The 19,041-nt window shown below is 43.8% G+C and overlaps 1 protein-coding gene across 1 annotated transcript in view; it reads left to right on the top strand.

The window, feature by feature from the left end:
• TENM4 (teneurin transmembrane protein 4) overlaps positions 1-19,041 on the top strand; it is a 268,706-nt gene that overhangs the window by 234,194 nt on the left and 15,471 nt on the right. Inside the window, exons 25-28 of the mRNA XM_027901301.1 lie at positions 2,014-2,186; positions 5,638-5,873; positions 13,401-13,697; positions 14,710-16,324. Coding sequence (XP_027757102.1) covers positions 2,014-2,186; positions 5,638-5,873; positions 13,401-13,697; positions 14,710-16,324 — 2,321 coding nt within the window. The remainder of the gene's footprint in view (positions 1-2,013; positions 2,187-5,637; positions 5,874-13,400; positions 13,698-14,709; positions 16,325-19,041) is intronic.

Below are 19,041 nucleotides of genomic sequence, written 5' to 3'. Positions count from 1 at the left end.
TTCTCTTCTCTTCTCTTCTCTTCTCTTCTCTTCTCTTCTCTTCTCTTCTCTTCTCTTCTCTTCTCTTCTCTTCTCTTCTCTTCTCTTCTCTTCTCTTCTCTTCTCTTCTCTTCTCTTCTCTTCTCTTCTCTTCTCTTCTCTTCTCTTCTCTTCTCTTCTCTTCTCTTCTCTTCTCTTCTCTTCTCTTTTTGTTTGGTTTGTGTGGTTTGCTATTAGATGGGATCTATTTCCTTATTCTTATTTCTTTTCTGTATTCTTTTTTCTATGTTTTTATTTCTTATTCCCCAGCTCAGACTAATCCTAAAGAGAAGCATCAGGAGCTCCTCAACCATTTGCTGCCTTCAAGGTCTGATCATCTATATCCAGATCCCCTCTAACACATTTCCTCCCCTATTCTTAAAAGAGTAGGGCAGTGGGGTTTCCAGTGCTCCACCTCTTCCTCTCCTTGGAGCAGCCATGGGCCTCGAAAATATTCTAAAGCTTCTAACCTGAATTTTGCTTGTTTTCATTCAAACGGACTACTTTTTGTCACATCCTCAATGGACATGACAAACATGACAAATATCCTGCTTCAGAATATCCACTGTCAGGGTGGTATTTTCCCATTTCCTTGTTTTCCCTCTTCTAAATCAACTCTTTTATTTTGTCTTTGCCTCTTAGATTGTGTTTTCTAAGCTTGTTATCCTCAGTGTATCATTTACATTACTTTGTCATTCTGAGGAACGGTGCTCTTCACTGGACACTGTGCTCCATCAAAGGCTCACCACTGGATAGGGAGGAAAACATTCCTCTCTGCTCACCAAGCATTCATTTTGCATCCCCAAGTGATATGTTTCCATAACATCATCTTCTTGTATATCATATAAACCATTCTTAAAAGATGGACAGGACTTGAAAAAAGTCAAACATTTATCACTGACTGATTTGCTGGAATTTTCCTATTGTTTCTCCCTAACTATTTAAATATCCCTTCCCTGAAGGTCCCATCTTATCAGAACTTTCAACAGCCCTCCAGAGATATGCCAGTAGAGCTTCCTGCCACCCTCAATTTCAGACTACAATAGCCTTGCTGCAAAGGTCTCTCTGGCCTTACCTCAGTCTGGAACCCACAGGCACTCATTTTGTAATGCCACAAATGAGAGGCAGGATGGTGAGTTTGCTCTGTCAACTCAGGAGGCCTCTAGACACAAGTGTCTGCTTATCTTTTTATCAAAAAATAACTCCCCCAGCTTGTTAACTGCTGTGGGACCTGCATGTATGGAGCTTATTTCATCTGGGTCCTGGTACATGGGTGTCCACATCACAGAAACCTTCCCAGATGGCGCTTATGTTGTTTCCTCATTGGAAAAGCCAAGGACACAGTAGGGGTGAAAACTGGTCTGCTCTTTTACACTTTTAAATCAGTCCTTCCAGATGGTCCCAGGAACAGTAAAGGAAGACACTGGGGTTTCAGCTGTGCTCAGGGCTCTACACCATGTTCACAAAGGACAGTTCTCTTACCTGATGTGACCAATCTGGCAGAGCCTTGATGCTATCTTAACATTTAGCTTTTAAAAAAGATCAGGGAAAAAAGTAAGAAAAATAAATTGCTGAAAAGCTCAGGACACAGCGAGACAAAATAGTTTCTGACCTTCAGAAACTCCTGGTTCTGATAGACAGGATTCACAGGCCAGTGATTTTTCCTAAGTCACAGTATAGTGGAAGAGCAATAAAGTTACTCTTATAAACAAGAAGCATGGTGCAGGTGAGAAGAATTGGGAAAATATTGTTAAAATATAGGCTAATGCATATTTAGTCACTTTCTGTTCTTTGTTGCATTTTCTTCATGTAAAAGCTGTGATTTTCTTCTCATGAAGCCAGAAAAAGTCAGGACAGTCTGACAGAGTGACAATGCATTTTTCCCTGGGAGAAATCTGGATGAAGACTTGAAGACTTGGTCTCTGCTTTATAGGATGATTCCTGCCTCCCACCTCTCTGTTGATGTTGTTGACTTCACTCCATTTTCCCTTTTAGGTACGACAGCTTTGGCCGTCTGACCAACGTGACCTTCCCTACTGGCCAAGTGAGCAGCTTCCGCAGCGATACCGACAGCTCTGTGCACGTCCAGGTGGAAACCTCCAGCAAGGATGATGTCACGATAACAACCAATTTGTCAGCATCAGGAGCCTTCTACACCCTGCTCCAAGGTGAGTTGGGCCACTGTCCCTCTCCTGACCAAGCTGCACACGGTCAGGAAACAGAAATCATCTTGATAATCCCAGCACCAAACATCACCTGCATCCCCAGTGCCCGAGAGCTCCCCACGTGCTGGTACAGACACACACTCACACCTCCTCAGCCACATTCCCAAGCACAGCAGTTGCTCTGCAGCTGTTTCTCTGCACTCCCAGTCGATCCCCTTGCAGTGCAGTCTCATGCAGTACAGTCCTCCATCATCATTACCATTACTGTTGTAACTAAAAGGGTTGTATAAATCGAACTGCACTTCCAGCCAACCCCTTTGCTTCAGTCTCTTGATGGCTCCTAACTTAACAGTTACTCTCCTCCTGGAACAGGCTTCCAGCTGATTCTTTGTTCAGTGGCTGTTCAAACGTCCACAAAGAAGCATCCAAAAAATGACCATGCCTGTGCCCAGTAGGTCTGCGTTAGAACTAAAGGGCTGGTGAAAGGAGAAAAGAGAAGTGGACAGCCAGCATAGGGCTGGTGGGACCAGTTTGAGGCTGTGGGAAATGAGCACAGTTCTGCCTCTGGTGAGAAGGTGAGAAGCAGAGGACTGATTAGGTGGAGGAAAGGTGATGAAGTGGGAAGAAAAAAAAGAATAAATATTAGGGAATCGCTGTGCTGAAGTACTGGTGGGGGTAGATCCTGTACTGCACAAACAATGCTAGCCTGGATCTCCAGGTTCTGAAGGCTGAAGCCTCCTTAGGATCAGGATGAGCTATCACCCCTGTTTCCTGGAGCTTGGAGAAAGGAAAGAAACTTTCAGACTCTGCTTTTCTCACTTTACAGATTTCATTTAGTCTGTGCCTGATGACAATGGGGTGTTAAACATCTTTTCACCTTGTAAGGAACAACCTGCTCCAAGTGAGACAAGCGTGTTCCTTAGTGACATTTGTTCCCACATCTCTGGGACACACATTTCCCTCCCCCTCCCCATAACATCCAGCTTTCCTAAAAGAAAGTGCCTGTTATGATTGAGCACTGATTTTTCTCCTTCTAGAGAGGGCAGCTGAGAGGGTGCCAGCCCCCTCAAGGTGTCCTTATTATTCCTGTAAGGAAACACAGTATTCTTTACTTGAGCCTACAAGGCAGACCCACCCCATCCCATTCACTCACATTAAGACGTGGCAACTGCACAGACATGAGGTTGGCATCACCTCAAGAGCCTAATTAAGCAATAGAGACCACTGTTGGGTGCCCTTCAGTGAGAAAATTGACTGTGATGTGATTTAAACCCTTAGCACTGAAGGCACAGTTACATAATGCTGCCACAGTCAATTCTCTCATTGTCCTGCCCTCTGGCACAGGGACATTCTGGCCATTAGGACATGCAGAATTACAAACAGCTTAACCATCTTCAGAAGTATAGAATTATTAAACTGTTTGTATCTGAAGAAATTAATCTTAAAATGAAGCTTTGGATAATGTTGCAGATGAGTGACTCGGTGAGCCAAATTCTTGGTGAACCTTTCAGGAAACCTGGATCACACTGGGAACAGATGAGATCTGAGAAGACATTTTCATAAGGTTACAAATTCTTGTAGGATGGATTTATGAGCTTCTGCAACAGGCACATCAGCACCCTGGTGGGATTTTGTCTTCTGGACTAGTGACAAAGTGAGCATTTGTGCAATGCCAAAGTAGGGCAGGAGTGCCCTAGAGCCAAAGCAGCCTAAAATACAGCATCCAATGGCTCATGGATTTCATGTAGCCCTTGAGAAATGCCTTCCAAAGCCAGGGAAGAGTCTTCTCTTGGGAAAATGTTGAAAGTAGAGGATTTAGATTCCCCCCACAGTCCTGGTGACAATAACCCTTCTGTGGTGCTTATGTAACTCAAAGGGAACATCACATGTCTGATGAATTTCATGTAAACCTTCAAGCTTTCCCCTGCTTCTTGGTGAAGGATAAAGGAGGGAGGAATATATTATCTATGCAGGGATATTTCACTGATTTGATTTAAAATTCATCTCCTAACACTTTATTGCTAAACCAAGCATCTAGGAAAAGTGTGACAGCCATCTGACTGTGGCTCTACTCTCCATTTGCAGACTCAGTCATGGAGTGGGGTTTATCTGACTGGAGGCTATGTCAAAGACCATCAACTTACATGCTCATTGGTAGAGCTAAAATATTTGGATCTGCGTTGTTGGTCACTGCTGTATGTTTATGACAAAATCCTGTGCTCCCGCAGTTTCACACTATCACTACTGTGTACAGAAAGTTGAGTGGTGGTTCTGCTGAGGTCGCTGTGGCAGGAATCCAGCTGGCTACAACCAGGAGCAGGATGAGACCCACACAAAAAAGGACCAATTGGTGTCAGATTTCCTTCCCTAATTATACCAAACTGTGCTCTTTCCTGATCTGTTTCATCCGGTCGAGAGATGATAATTTCTCTGTGATCTTTTTTCCTGCTGAGCTGCAGCAGAGCAATCAGTGAACTTGCCTTAGAATGGAAAAACATTTTGTTTGAATTTTTAATGGGTGTTTTTATTCACAATTAGGAATTTATGGCAGCCTGGGAGACAGAAATAGTAATATTTTCCAGCTTTTGAGGAGCTTCAGATAAGGCAATCTTTGTATAATATGATTTTAAAGCCATTCTGCACTGAACAAGTCTCATGCTTTCTTAGCCTTCATGAGCTCCTCTCTGCAGAGAGAAATGCCAGCTGGAGATTCAAAGGATGGGCTTTCAGCCTGCCTGATTCCTGAAGGATGTGGAAGAGAGATTGCTCTTCTGTTCCACTTCTGAGCTCCCAAACACTGGCCTCAGCATCCACTGATCTTTCAAGAGCTAGTTGAGGCCAGATGTATGGAGACATGTGGGAGCTTAATGCCTCTGCTTTCTCTCCAAACATGAGGACTTCAGTTGCCTCCTGAAAGCTTTCCCAAGGGAAAGAGTTTGGCTGTTGTTTAGGGAACTGGTTAGCATTAACTCGCTGTGCAATTTCCTGTCATTTGTGAGACAGTGAATAAGCTGAGGAAAGTAGGTGGCCTCACTTTTTCATATATTATTATGAAATTGGGATCTTTAGGATATAAAAGCATGGAAAGTTTTCAGTCAGACTGATTTAAAAAAAATATCTCACCACCCAGTGTTTTAGCCTAGAGGAAGAGGTTTGAACCCATGTCCTGTGATAAGGTATTACACATTTTTTTCACTGTTGCCTTTTTTAACCTGTGTAAAACTTCCTGTAAGACTTTGAGGTGCAGAAACGTCATAAGAATGAAAAAGAGATTGTCCATATTTACTTTCCTTGATGAAACCAATGTTTTGCTCAGTGTGAATGGGACAGGTGAGTAACAGAGTGCATTTGGTTTACGACCATTGGAAATGTTGATGCAGGCTGACTGAGGGAACGAGTGAAAAGCTGGAGCTGTATCATCAAAGGTCAGCAAAGATTCCTTTTCTATCTTCAGATCAAGTCCGAAACAGCTACTACATCGGTGCTGATGGCTCTCTCAGACTGATGCTTGCCAACGGCATGGAGGTGGCCCTGCAAACCGAGCCACATCTCCTGGCTGGCACTGTCAACCCCACGGTGGGCAAGAGGAATGTCACCCTGCCCATCGACAATGGCCTCAATCTTGTGGAGTGGAGGCAGAGGAAGGAGCAAGCGAGAGGGCAGGTCACCGTCTTTGGACGTCGGCTGAGGGTAAGTGAGAATCATGAGCAGTTTTGGCCTCCGGTTCCCATCCCGTCTGTCCCCAGTCTCATGGCAAAAAGGGACAGGGCTGATTTGTATAGTCTGCAATAGAGATGAAGCTGCAGGACAGAAAACTGGCTGTTCATCCTCAGTCACGCAACCTTTGTGACTGGAATATATCCTTATGTCTCCTTATGTGCTGATGTTCCCTTAGCCATCATGGGTAGTACTGCCGATGTCACTACAAGACCTCTGCATCAGGCACTGCAGGTTTAACATGGTCTCAGGCTGTTTAAACAAGCAAGGGACAGTCATAACTATAAAATACCTCACCAATTAGTGTAGGTGTTTTCTACCTGTGCTGCTGACAGTAGTAGAACAGAGCACTGAGAGCTTTCTAGACATAGTAAGACCAGCTGAGAGAGCTAGGGTTTTTCAGCCTGGACAAGTGAAGGCTTCAGGGAGACCTTAGAGCACCTTCCATTACCTAAAGGGGCTCAAAAAGAGCTGTAGAGGGACTTTTGACAGGATTATGGAGTGATAGGACAAAGGGGAATGGCTTCAGACTGAAAGAGAGGGTTTAGATTAGATATTAGGAAGAAATTCTTTACTGTGAGAGTAGTGAGGCACTGGCACAGGCTGCTCAGAGATGATGTGAATCCCCTATCCCTGGAATTGTTCAAGGCCAGGTTGGACAGGGCTTGGAGCAACCGGGTCTAATGGAAGATACCCCTGCCCATGGCAAGGGGGTTGGAACTAGATGATCTTTAAGATCTCCTTCAACCCAAACCATTGAGTGATTCTGTGATTACTGTTCATTGGGCAGTCTCAGAAAAATCTCTAGATTCCTGAAATTTGCTGATCTGTTGAAGCTGTTGAAGAGCTGGGCTCTCAAGGCATTGCACCACAATTGCCATCGTTCCCAGAAGTGTTACAAGCAGCTCCAGCCTGACAGTACTCTTTCCTCCATGAGTGCCTGGACCTTCCTGTGCTTGAGAGTGATATGTTTTGAAAACATTGTTCCACACAATGCACCTCATACTTGTCAGGGCTGTTTAAAGATCTTGCCCAGTAAGCCTGTAATTCATCTGCTAACTGCTGGCAAGGTTGGGAACTTGTAATAGCAAGTCCTGTGCACTCACCCTGTACCTTGCTAGTCTCAGAGTCACAGGCTGATGAGCTGTTCCCAGGAAGCTGCTCAGCACCTGGCAAATTCAGATCCTCTGAGAAAAACGCTTAGTGCCCTGTAATGCCACCACAGCAAAAGGACTGCAGCTATTTATTCACACTTAAACTTTGCAGTAAATATCAATGCTCTGGTTTCAGGATATATGTTTCCCAGGCCCTGCTCTTCACCTCTCCTTATTCCCTGCTGCATGACCCCTGCCACCTTGGTGTGATTTCTCCCGTCTCTCCTTGCTCACACTTGACAAGTATTTCTCTTCACCTTCCCCACCTCAGCCTCTGTTCTTTTTCCCCTGTGTTGATCGCCTCTTATTTTGTTATCAGGAGAAAAACAGCAAACAGTAGTGAAAACTGAAGCTGCTTCTTCAGTGTGAACTGCTGTATATCTGCAGATCAGCTGTCATTCCCCTTTTTGTTTGGTTTGTCATGAGATTTTTATTTTATTTTAATTTTATTTTATTTTAATAACCAACAAAATGGGTGTTCTTCTGAAAGGAGAGAGCCTCATGAAATTTGCAACTATGTGATAGCTATTTGGTGTTCAAAGCAGTTTCCACTCATTTAGCCACAGCTCAGCTGTCCATGTCCATTTTATCTTCCAAAATTTTTGCAGTAGATTCAAACACAGAATGTGTCTTTGGTTTATATTGTACTACAGTTGGAAAAATACTTGCAAAATGAATTTTCAGGCTTGCTACTTGTATCCCTATAAATCTGCCAGAATTTACTCACATTTTGAGCCTATCAGTGCCCTTCTAGTGAAGCAGAAGTGCGTCTTACATGGTTGAAGGATTCAGTTATGGCCCTGTTCAGGGGTTCAAAGTAGCTGAAGGTGTTCAAGATGTTTAAAGCTTCCTGTCTGTACCTGCATGGCAGCATCTGCACCCCTAATACAAAAACCTGCAAGGTGCTAATTGCCTCCCTGGGGATTGCACGACATTTACCATATTCTCTGTGTCGTGTTCTCCTCTGCCTTCACACCAATAATTGCTTCTTTCCCTGGCAAGGGAGAAACTTAGGGAAGTTAAATTCAACATGTTTTTGTTCATTTTGAGAAATGAGTTATAATTTTCTGCTGTATGTGACTAAATTACTACTTTCCCTCTCCCCTCACCCTACTGCTCACATGAAACAGCAGCAAAGACACAGTGCTCCATGGGGAAAGAACATCCCAAAGAGGCTGCAGCATCATTCCATGAAGCCTTTGAAGTGAGGAGAACAGGATCTGGACACTTGAAAAGAGTGATCCTTTCTGCTGCCCTCACATGGATCCACATTTTATGAGTTGTGCCTCTTCCTCCCATGGTTGCATAGTGTCCTTGGGGACTGGAGACCAGTTTCACAGCTGCCTCCTTGACCCTCCCTAGGAAATAATACAATACACATGTTTCCTTATTACAGGTGTAAGGCAAAAGGTAGGGGCTTTTGCATGAATGAAGGGAAAGAGGCCAGCCCTCATGACTTTTTTCTGGTCCCACCAATCCTGACCTGGCTCTGCGCTTGACCAGGCAGCTGTAAACAGCACAAGTATGTTAAGGCAGCCCTTTTCCCTTCTCCTGTCCCACACCCCCCATGAAAAGTTCTGATGTTTTATCCACCCAGCCAGCAGTGAATATTTCTCCAAATTGGCTGCCTATGAATTCCACCCATCACTGGCCAACAGCAACACAGACTCCATCTGCAGTGAGAGTATTAGGTAAACTCTGCTTCAAGGAACAGGGCTCCTTCCCTTTTTTTTATTAAACAAACTTGAGTTTTTCAATAAAGAAGGATGTAAAATAATCTCTTGACAGTGGAACAAATAGAACAGCCAAAAGAGACAGAGCTGCTGGCTCAGCTCTTCTATTTATTTAACCATGGTAACTCCTGTCATAAGTCACTTTGCTTTTCCTAAGACCTTGGCAGCAGGTTAATGGTGGCATCAAGAGCTAGTGTCCCCGATAATCCCCAGAACCCATGTGATCAGAGAGGGATATGGTGCTAACCAATCCTGGTGTGTTGACTAATGAAGATGGTCCAGCATGATCTGCACAATTTCTGCAAGACATTGAGGTCTGGATATGGCCACCCCAAGGGTTTTAGCAATTCACAGGGGAAATTGCTTTGTAGACAGCCATTTATCACACGGGTGGTGTTGGCTCATGGAGTTCTCATTGCAGAAGTATTTTTTGCCCTCCTCCACTGAAGATTGCCAAGGTATTTTCATGAGAATTCTCCCCTTTTTGTGCTGGGAAGATCAATGCATTCTGTTTAATTATCATTTAAGCTAAAGGAGTGCCATAGGAAGCACTGTAGAATCAGAGGTGGTGATGTGTTTATGCTCTTTCTTTTCCAGAGCAAGCTAAGAGATTTATAAATATACTGTGCAACATGAATTTGGGGTTAAATTTAGTCTCTCACACATTTTAGATGGGATGTCAAATCCACTGTGAACTGTGGATTTAAATTTACCCTGTCTTGATTCGTTGCTGATCACAAGCCTTGTCAAACGCTCTAAGGGGGCAAAACCTTTTTGCAGGAGATTTTCAGACCCTGTTCCGGGATAAGGTCTCCGAGATGGAGGATGGCACCTTATTTAGCTGCTCACCATAAAACACAGTTATTGGACTGAAGCCTGCAACCCTGTCAGTTCTTCTGCTGAAACTTCACTTTTATTCAAGGCATGCCCTTGAACAAGGATAAGAAACATTTAGGCCCTGTTCAGAGGCTACTGACAGGGTAGGGTTCACTTTGCCCATCACATTGAGGGGTGAATGTTGGCACTGCAGTACTTCTCAGATATGAGACATTACAGCAAGAGAGATCAGGAGAAGACAAATCATTTTTAAAAAAGTTTCCTGAAAGGGGTGACTGGTTCCAACTAGTCCCACAGACATTGCTTGCCAGAGCTTATGGAGGGTGAAACAACTTAGGACAGCAATAATGGGATGCAGAGAGTTGAACTGAGCTTAAGAACTATCCAGGGACCTTCTGTTTGGTCCTTCCAGCCCAGTGAATGACACTGATGCTAATATGTGGCTCAGGAAGGCCTCCTTCATACTACATTACTGTCCCAGCCATGGAAGAGCTCTTTCCAGCTTTCTTGGCAAAGATCAGGAGCAGAAGAAGCTGCAGCTGCCAGGCTGGAGCTCTCTGTGAATAGATGGGAGGCAGAGATTGCTATTCCTTCCTGCTTTTCTGTACTTAGAATTTTAATACCTTTTTGTTTATTTTCCAGCTTCCCTGTTACAGTGGGCTGTTGGCTGATCTCTCCTCTCTACCATTACACATTTGCGTTCTATTTCACGTGTATTTAATTAGAGCATTGTCTACCTTTCCACAATGGTTTTTTCCTGAAGTCATACCCACCTATTAGCATTGTTATTCATAAGTTGAAAATCATTGTTGCACTTGCCTTCTCTCTTCCATCATCCTCATACTTACATCATAGCACCAATTCCTTTTCTCTCCAGCTCCTGAGATACCTTCTGAATTCTGACTTTATGGTGTCCCTGTTCTCTAGGCTTCAGCATAGATATCTGCCCCTGCAACACAAAGACACTGCAGTGATCCAGCTTTTCCCTCTCCTGTTCTTCCAGGGCTGAGGAACCTCTTCTCTGTTTGTTTGATCCCATCCTTCCTCTCACTGTTTAGCTCTCAAATACTCCCACATCCCCAAAAATACAGGAGGAATTCAGTCATACACCCTAAAGCAATGGCCAAGATCAAAGCTGGAGCAGGTCTGAGAACAGTGCTCAGGTCATAGAATTATAGGATCATAAACAGACCGTTCAAGTTGGAAAAGACCTCTAAAATCATCAAGTCTAGCCATGCAAAGGTCATCGAATCCAACCAAAATAAGCACCACCACCATGTTCACCACTAGACCATGTCCTTAATGCCATATCCAGACATTTTTTGAGCACATCCAGTTAGGAGTGTCAGCTTTACCCAAAGCAGCATAGAGTAGTGGTTTTAGACTGGTCTGAAGACCCCATAGGAAACAGCAAATTATGGTTTATTGACTGCAGCTGAAGGGCTGCAAAGGGCACTGAAAATCAAGTCAGCTCTTTGGAGTTTGAAATTCATCCAAGAACAATCTGCACCTTTCTAGAAAAGAGAGGTTCACCAGCTGAAAGAGGTTTGGAAGTGGTGAGATGGAGAAAGAGCTGTCTTCACTGGTGAGCTCATACTGGTAATGTTGGTTTTCATACTTGCTCAGTACTTTGCTTCTATTGTGATGCAGCTTTGTAAGTCTTGTTGCACATATGGCTAAACATGAGTTGTATTATCAGCTCCTTTTTGTATTGCTGTTAACTGCAATCCATGAACCAAAATGTATTCCTGCTCCTACCTTTGAAGTAGATACCTTTGATCTTTGGAAATGCAGAGGCACTGGAGGTATGAGGAGTATAATTATGCCACTCTGAATAACCCCAGGACAATGAAGTTAAAACTCCAGTTCTTACAGGGAACTTGCTGCTCTGTGCAAAATCTACAGTGGTCAAGGCCTCCATCTTTCACAGAATCACAGAATATGCTGAGTTGGAAGGCACCCACAAGGGTAACTGAGTCCAACTCCGGGCCCTGCACAGCACCATCCCCAAGAGTCACACCATGTGTCTGAGAGTATCATCCTAATGCTTCTTGAATTCTGTCAGACTTGATGCTGTGACCACTTCCCTGGCGAGCCTGTTCCAGTGCCCAACTACCCTCTGGGTGAAGAACCTTTTCTAATATCCAACCTAAACCACCCCTGGCACAACTCCAGGCCATTCCCTTGGGTTCTGTCACTGCACACCACAGATCAGTGCCTGACCCTCCTCTTCCCCTCACAAGGAAGTTGTAGACTGCAGTGAGGTCTCCCCTCAGTCTCCCCCTCTCCAGGCTGAACAGACCAAGTGACCTCAGCCACTCCTCATACGGCTTCCCCTCAAGGCCCTTCAAATATCTTCATTGCCCTCCTTCGGTTGCTCTTCAATAGTGTAATATATTTCTTATATTGTGACACCCAAAACTGCCACAATATTCAAGGTGAGGCCACACCAGTGCAGAGCAGAATGGGACAATCTGTTCCCTCAACCATCTGGTGATGCTTTGCGTGATGCCCCCCAGGACACAGTTGGCCCTCCTGGCTGCCAGGGCACTGCTGGCTCATATTCAACTTGCCATAGACCAGGACAGCCAGGTCCCTTTCCCAGCACTGCTTTTCAGCATCTCATTCCCCAGTCTGTATGAACATCCAGGATTGCTCCACCCCAGGTGTGGAATCCAGCACTTTCCCCTGATGAACTCCATATGGTTGGTGACTGCTCAGTCCTCTAAATTGTCAAGGTTTCTTTCCAGGACCTCCCTGCCTTCGAGGGAGTCAGCAGCTTCTTCCAGTTTTGTATTGTATGCAAACTTGCATTAAGGAAACTTCTTGTAATAGGAGTCTCCTATTACAACTACTCTTCTTTTCCTGTTAACAGAGGAGATCTTGATGTGGGCACAGGTGTTGTTGTTTTAGGAGGCCCCCGCGACCCCGGAAGAATCTTCTCCCACCTCATGTGTTGCCTTGCCTTCTAGTTCCAGAATCTCTTTCCTGTTCCAGTCCTACCTGTCAAAATTTGAGGAGGAGGACCCTTCCTCCTGGTTTGTTCAGTGACCCACTTCCAGCCCTCATCTTTAACAAACCCTTGACTAACAGTCCTTTGACTAATTACCCTGCAGGGGTCTGAGTCCACCTGCTTCTCCACTACAGTGGAGGCTTGAGACTCCTGAGATTCTTGAGACTGTAGCGCTTCTGAAAATAATTGATCACTCTCTTGCTCATTCGCCTGAATACTATGTAGCCTGTTCACTTCTTCTTGAAGCTTCTTCACCTGGCGACACAGCTCATTTCATCTCAGGGGAAAGGCTTAATTTCCAATGCCTGCAGTAAACTCAGAGAAAGACTCTGTTTGCCATTATGTTGACACAGCATTCATCTCCTTTCTACAAGTGTTGGGTTTTGATGTGCATGAAAGCAACAGACCCTATATCCTAGGATTGATAAGCAGAGTACCTTGCAAATATTCCTTGCAACAAATTGTCATTCTGTGTTCTGTAGGTTACATCTGCTGTAGCAGTCTTAAACCTAGAATTGGGATATGGGCAAGATTCATTCACTCTTGTGACATTTCAGAAGTACCATTCTTCTGCCTCTTTCTTCACCAAAGTCAACAGAAGCAATGTTAGGACAACCCTTTGCTTAAAAATTGCCTCTTATTCAGAGGCAGTGAACTGCTGGATACTCTCCAGTGTCATGTAAAGAGGTATTCGGTGAAAAAAGGCTGGTCTTTCTAATTTAAACTGTTTCCAACTTCTTAATTCTCCATTTCTTTCCTGTAGGTTCACAACAGAAACCTGCTGTCCCTTGACTTTGATCGTGTGACAAGGACAGAGAAAATCTATGATGACCACCGCAAGTTCACGCTCCGCATCCTCTACGACCAGGCAGGGAGGCCCAGTCTCTGGTCACCGAGCAGCAGACTGAATGGGGTCAATGTCACCTATTCCCCAGGAGGACACATTGCAGGGATTCAGAGGGGCACAATGTCAGAAAGGATGGAGTATGACCAGTCTGGCAGAATTACATCCAGGATCTTTGCTGATGGCAAATCATGGAGCTACACTTACTTGGAGAAGGTAAGAATCCTCTTACCACTCAGAGACAATGCCTTTGAAGCACTTGGGCTTTACTCCTTTGACATCAGTTCAGCTGCACTTTTTTAAATACAGTTTTCATTAGTTGAGTTAACTGCAGTATAAAATATATTTAGGTAAAGTCATCAGAGTGAATAGTAGAAATTTCCACTGGAGTTTTCCATGTGAAAACAACCCATACAGTCTGACATCCTGCATTCTTCACATAGGCCATTCCTGCTTCGTAGGAAATACATGTAATTAAAAAGCACAGGGCATAAATCCAGCCACACTGTTGTAGCACACTTTGCAGTGTGTTCTGCAGTCTGCACTCTGTAGGTTTGTGTGGGACTTAATTTTTCTGGGTATTACCATTCAGTGTTACACTGCCCAGTGACCTATAGATCCATATGCTATATACCTGGGGCTGGAATTTTTTATTCCTGATTTTTTTTATAGCATTTATCTCTAAAACTGTTTAGGAAAACTGTGGTACCATATCTTTTAAAAAGGAACAAATATTGACTTACTCCTTGTATTATGCAACTTAAGTGGATTTTTTGTTATATGCAAAAAACTCCCAAAACAAATAAGCATGTACACAGAAGTTGAGAGTAGGAGGATAACAGAGGATAAGGGAACACAATTAATTAATTCAGCATTGGAAGGTGTTGGAGGATACTTTTTCAAGCATGTTTAAGTAGGTCTACCAGTTTATTTATTTAGTCTGTAAAAGCTATTGGCACAGGCAATTTGGGTAGAGACAGTCAGCTACAGGGTATTGATTGGAACTACTGAGCATTCTGAACTTGGACCTTCCTCACTGCATTGACTGCTTCTTTCTGTGACCCACTCCTGCTCGGGGATATTTGATGTGCTCTGCAGCTGCTTACCTCTCATTGTTTAATTCTGCGGGTGCAGAGATTTGTCTCAATTGCCCTGCTCTTTGGATTGAAGAGTATAATTTTGCTCAAAACCCGGGAATATAATCTATTCTTTTCTTCTTCCCATCCAGTCCATGGTGCTGCTCCTGCACAGCCAGAGGCAGTACATCTTTGAGTTTGACAAGAACGACCGGTTGTCATCAGTGACCATGCCCAACGTTGCGCGTCAGACTTTGGAAACCATTCGTTCCATTGGCTACTACAGGAACATTTACCGACCACCAGAAGGCAATGCCTCGGTTATTCAGGATTTCACAGAGGATGAGCAGCTCCTCCACACTTTGTACTTGGGCACAGGGAGACGTGTCATCTACAAGTATGGAAAATTGTCCAAGTTAGCTGAGATGCTCTATGACACCACAAAGATCAGTTTCACTTATGATGAAACTGCTGGCATGCTGAAGACCATCAATTTGCAGAATGAAGGGTTCACCTGCACAATCAGGTACAGACAAATAGGGCCCCTCATTGATCGGCAGATCTTCCGCTTCACTGAGGAAGGAATGGTGAACGCACGCTTTGACTACAATTATGACAACAGCTTTCGGGTGACCAGCATGCAAGCAGTCATCAACGAGACACCTTTACCCATTGATCTCTACAGGTATGATGACGTGTCAGGCAAAACCGAGCAATTCGGTAAATTTGGGGTAATTTACTACGACATCAACCAGATTATCACCACTGCTGTCATGACTCACACTAAACATTTTGATGCCTATGGCAGAATGAAGGAGGTGCAGTATGAGATATTCCGGTCTCTCATGTACTGGATGACTGTGCAGTACGACAACATGGGGAGAGTGGTTAAGAAAGAGCTGAAGGTTGGCCCTTATGCAAACACAACTAGGTACTCATATGAATATGATGCTGATGGCCAGTTGCAGACAGTGTCTATCAATGACAAGCCGCTCTGGCGTTACAGCTATGACCTAAATGGAAACCTCCATTTGTTGAGTCCAGGGAATAGTGCCCGCCTTACACCACTCAGGTATGACCTCAGGGATAGGATTACTAGACTGGGGGATGTACAGTACAAAATGGATGAAGATGGCTTCCTGAAGCAAAGGGGCAATGATATTTTTGAGTACAATTCAGCTGGCCTGCTCATCAAAGCCTACAATAAAGCTAGTGGGTGGAGTGTGAAGTACCGCTACGATGGCCTAGGAAGGAGAGTCTCCAGCAAAACCAGCCATGGTCATCATTTGCAGTTCTTCTACGCAGATCTGACCAACCCAACCAAGGTCACCCATCTATACAACCACTCAAGTTCCGAGATCACCTCCCTTTACTATGACCTCCAAGGCCACCTCTTTGCAATGGAGCTCAGCAGCGGTGATGAATTCTACATAGCCTGCGATAACATTGGCACCCCTTTGGCTGTCTTCAGCGGGACTGGCTTAATGATCAAGCAGATACTGTACACAGCATATGGGGAGATCTATATGGACACAAATCCCAACTTCCAGATCATCATTGGCTACCACGGAGGACTGTATGACCCCCTCACAAAGCTTATCCACATGGGACGGAGAGACTATGATGTGCTAGCGGGTCGGTGGACAAGTCCAGACCATGATATGTGGAAGCATCTGAGTAGCAATAATATAATGCCTTTCAACCTGTATATGTTCAAAAACAACAACCCCATTAGCAACTCTCAGGATATCAAATGTTACATGACAGGTAAGACATTTAAATTAATTAACATTTTCACAACCTTGCCATCAGTGAATGTGTGTCATGGTTTAACCCCAGTAGGAACTAAACCCCACACAGCTGCTCAATCTCTACCCCCAGGTGGGATAGGGGAGAGAACTGAAAAAGTGAGAAAACTCATGGGCTGAGATAAAGACAGTTTAACAGGAAAAGCAAAAGCTACTTATGCAAGCAAAGCAAAACAACGAATTCCTTCATCACTTCCCGTGGGCAGGCAGATATTCAACCATCCCAAGGACAAAGGACTCTGTCACACATAAGGGTGGCTTGGTAAGACAAGCACCATCACACTGAATGTCCTCTCCTTCTATCTGCTTCCCCCAGCTTTACATCATGCTGAGTATGATGCCACATGGTAGTCTGGGATATCCCTTGGGTGAGGTGGGATCAACTGTCCCATCTGTGTCCCCTCCCAACTCCTTGTGCATCCTCAGCCTCCTCACTGGAGGGATGGAGTGAGGAGCAGAAAAGGCCTTTACTCTGTGTAAGCACTGCTCAGCAATAATGAAACCATCCCCGTGTTTTTAACACCACTTCCAGCACAAATCCAAAACACAGACCCATAGTAGCTACTGTAAAGAAATTTATCCTAGTCAAAACCAGTGCAATAGGTATCTCCTCTCTCGGTGTCCCGATCACCATGAGGTTTTCCAATCTTTAATAAAATGGACATAAGCTTTAGTTTGCCAATCTACCCCTATGTCCAGGGTATGTTTAATTCATTAGCATAGATGGAAATTGTAATTCCCAAACCTTTTTTCTTTTCTTATCTTTGATGTTTGTTCTTTTTATTTTGCTTCCAGATTTTCGTCCCCTCAGATATCCCAAGTTTAGCTACCAATTAATGTCCTGATAACCTTTCTCTTTGTAGAGGGGCAGTTCTGTTTACACAGTTTTGCCTAGAGATTTATTTGCAACTAAACAAATGACATACAGATTTGTTTTAGCAAAATGGCAAAGTAACTTAAATGTTTTATTACAGTCAGCCATTTCAGAGTGGCTACATGACTACAACACTGCAACTATGTAGTTCCAAGTTAATCTGCCCCACAGAATTCTACAAAAAACAGTAGGTGCCTTAGACTTAACGGCAAGATTTTGGGGCACACCTACCCCAGAGCTTGACATAATCTCTGAACTGCTTCCCCTGGGGCTTTGTAAAATGACAGTAATATGAGCTCTGTGTATGGGGGGATTTTTTACAGAAAATCATTCTGTATGTTAAATGTCCCTCCTATATTCATATAACCATAGAATCATTTGTGTTGGAAAAGATCTTCGAGATCATCAAATCCAACCATTAATGCAGCACTACCAAGTCTACCACTAAACCATGTACCCAAGTGCCTCATCAACACATCTTTTAAATCCCTCTTGGTATGGTGGCTCCACCACTGCCTTAGGCAGGCTCTTCCAGTGCTTGACAATCCTTTCTGTGAATAAATTTTTCCCAACATCCAATCTAAACCTCCCCTGGCACAACTTGAGGCCATTTTCTCTTGGCCTGGTCTTGTTACCTGGGAGGAGACACCGATCCCCACCTCACTGCAACCTTTTCTTCAGGGAGTTGCAGAGAGCAAGCAATAAAGTCCCCCTTCAGCCTCCTTTTCTCCAACCTGAACACCCCCAGCTCCCTCAATCTTCCTTCATCAGACTTGGGCTCCAGACCCTCCATTGCCCTTCTCAGGACATGCTCCAGCACCTCAATGTCTCTCTTGTCATGAGGCACCCAAAAGTGAACACAGGATCAGAAGTGTGGCCGTGCCAGTTGCCAAGTTCATGGGGACAGTCACTGCCCTGGTCCTGCTGGACACATTATTTCTGATACAGCCAGGGTGTCTAGTCCTTTCCCCCTTCAAATTCAGTTTCATACTAGTTCCATACTGTTTACAACACTGGTAGCAATTTTTAAGAGAACTGTTTTTGGTGGGACTCTTTTCTAGATACTTTCCTTTGAAAAACCCAGTGCCACAATCACAAACCAAATGTACATACTTCTTGAGATAGAATTAATTTTTAGATGCTCCTGCTGCATCTATCACAACTTTTCCATATTCAACAATAACTGCGTTCCCCTGAGTTGTGAGATTGTCTTAATGGCAAATAAATACTACGATGTAAAAATCCTGGATTCTATTCTGCTTGTTTTTCTAGCCATTAGGATTCATGTTTTCAGGTTCTTCTGCAATAAACCTAGGGATTAGATTGTGGGTTTTTTAATGAAAAGCTGTTTTCTCCAGAGCTGATGCCACAAGGGAAGTAAAATATGTCAAAAGACACAGCCTAAGATCCTATGTGTTGGCCTCACTCTGATAATTAAGGTTGGCAGGGAATACCTCAAGGTAACTTTTCCTATCAGAAAATGCTCATTTGTCAAAACTGAATTTATTTATGGGAGAGGGTTGAGCTTGAGAGATTTCTCAGCAAAAATGCTGTAAACAGCTCTCAAAATTGTCTACATGACAAATTCCAAAATAGCCTAAAAGAAGAATTCCTTTTGGGTTTTCAACCTTTTCAAGTTAAGTGAAATGACTGAAAATTGGAAAAGGAAAATTAAAGAGTCAAAACCGAAGTGGAAGTGAATTTGAAATTATTGAACTGATATAGTTTTTGAACTGTTGCTTTGTGACATAATAACAGGTTTTTGTTTTCCTGCTCAAGTTAAGACAGAACAAAAAATTTTT

Source organism: Empidonax traillii, unplaced genomic scaffold, assembly GCF_003031625.1.
Source record: "Empidonax traillii isolate 1590-97213 ecotype Southwest subspecies unplaced genomic scaffold, ASM303162v1 scaffold771:size604852, whole genome shotgun sequence".
In the NCBI taxonomy this organism is placed as follows: Eukaryota; Metazoa; Chordata; class Aves; order Passeriformes; family Tyrannidae; genus Empidonax; species Empidonax traillii.
Note: the sequence above shows the minus strand (reverse complement) of the source record. Positions and strands in the feature narration are given on the sequence as shown.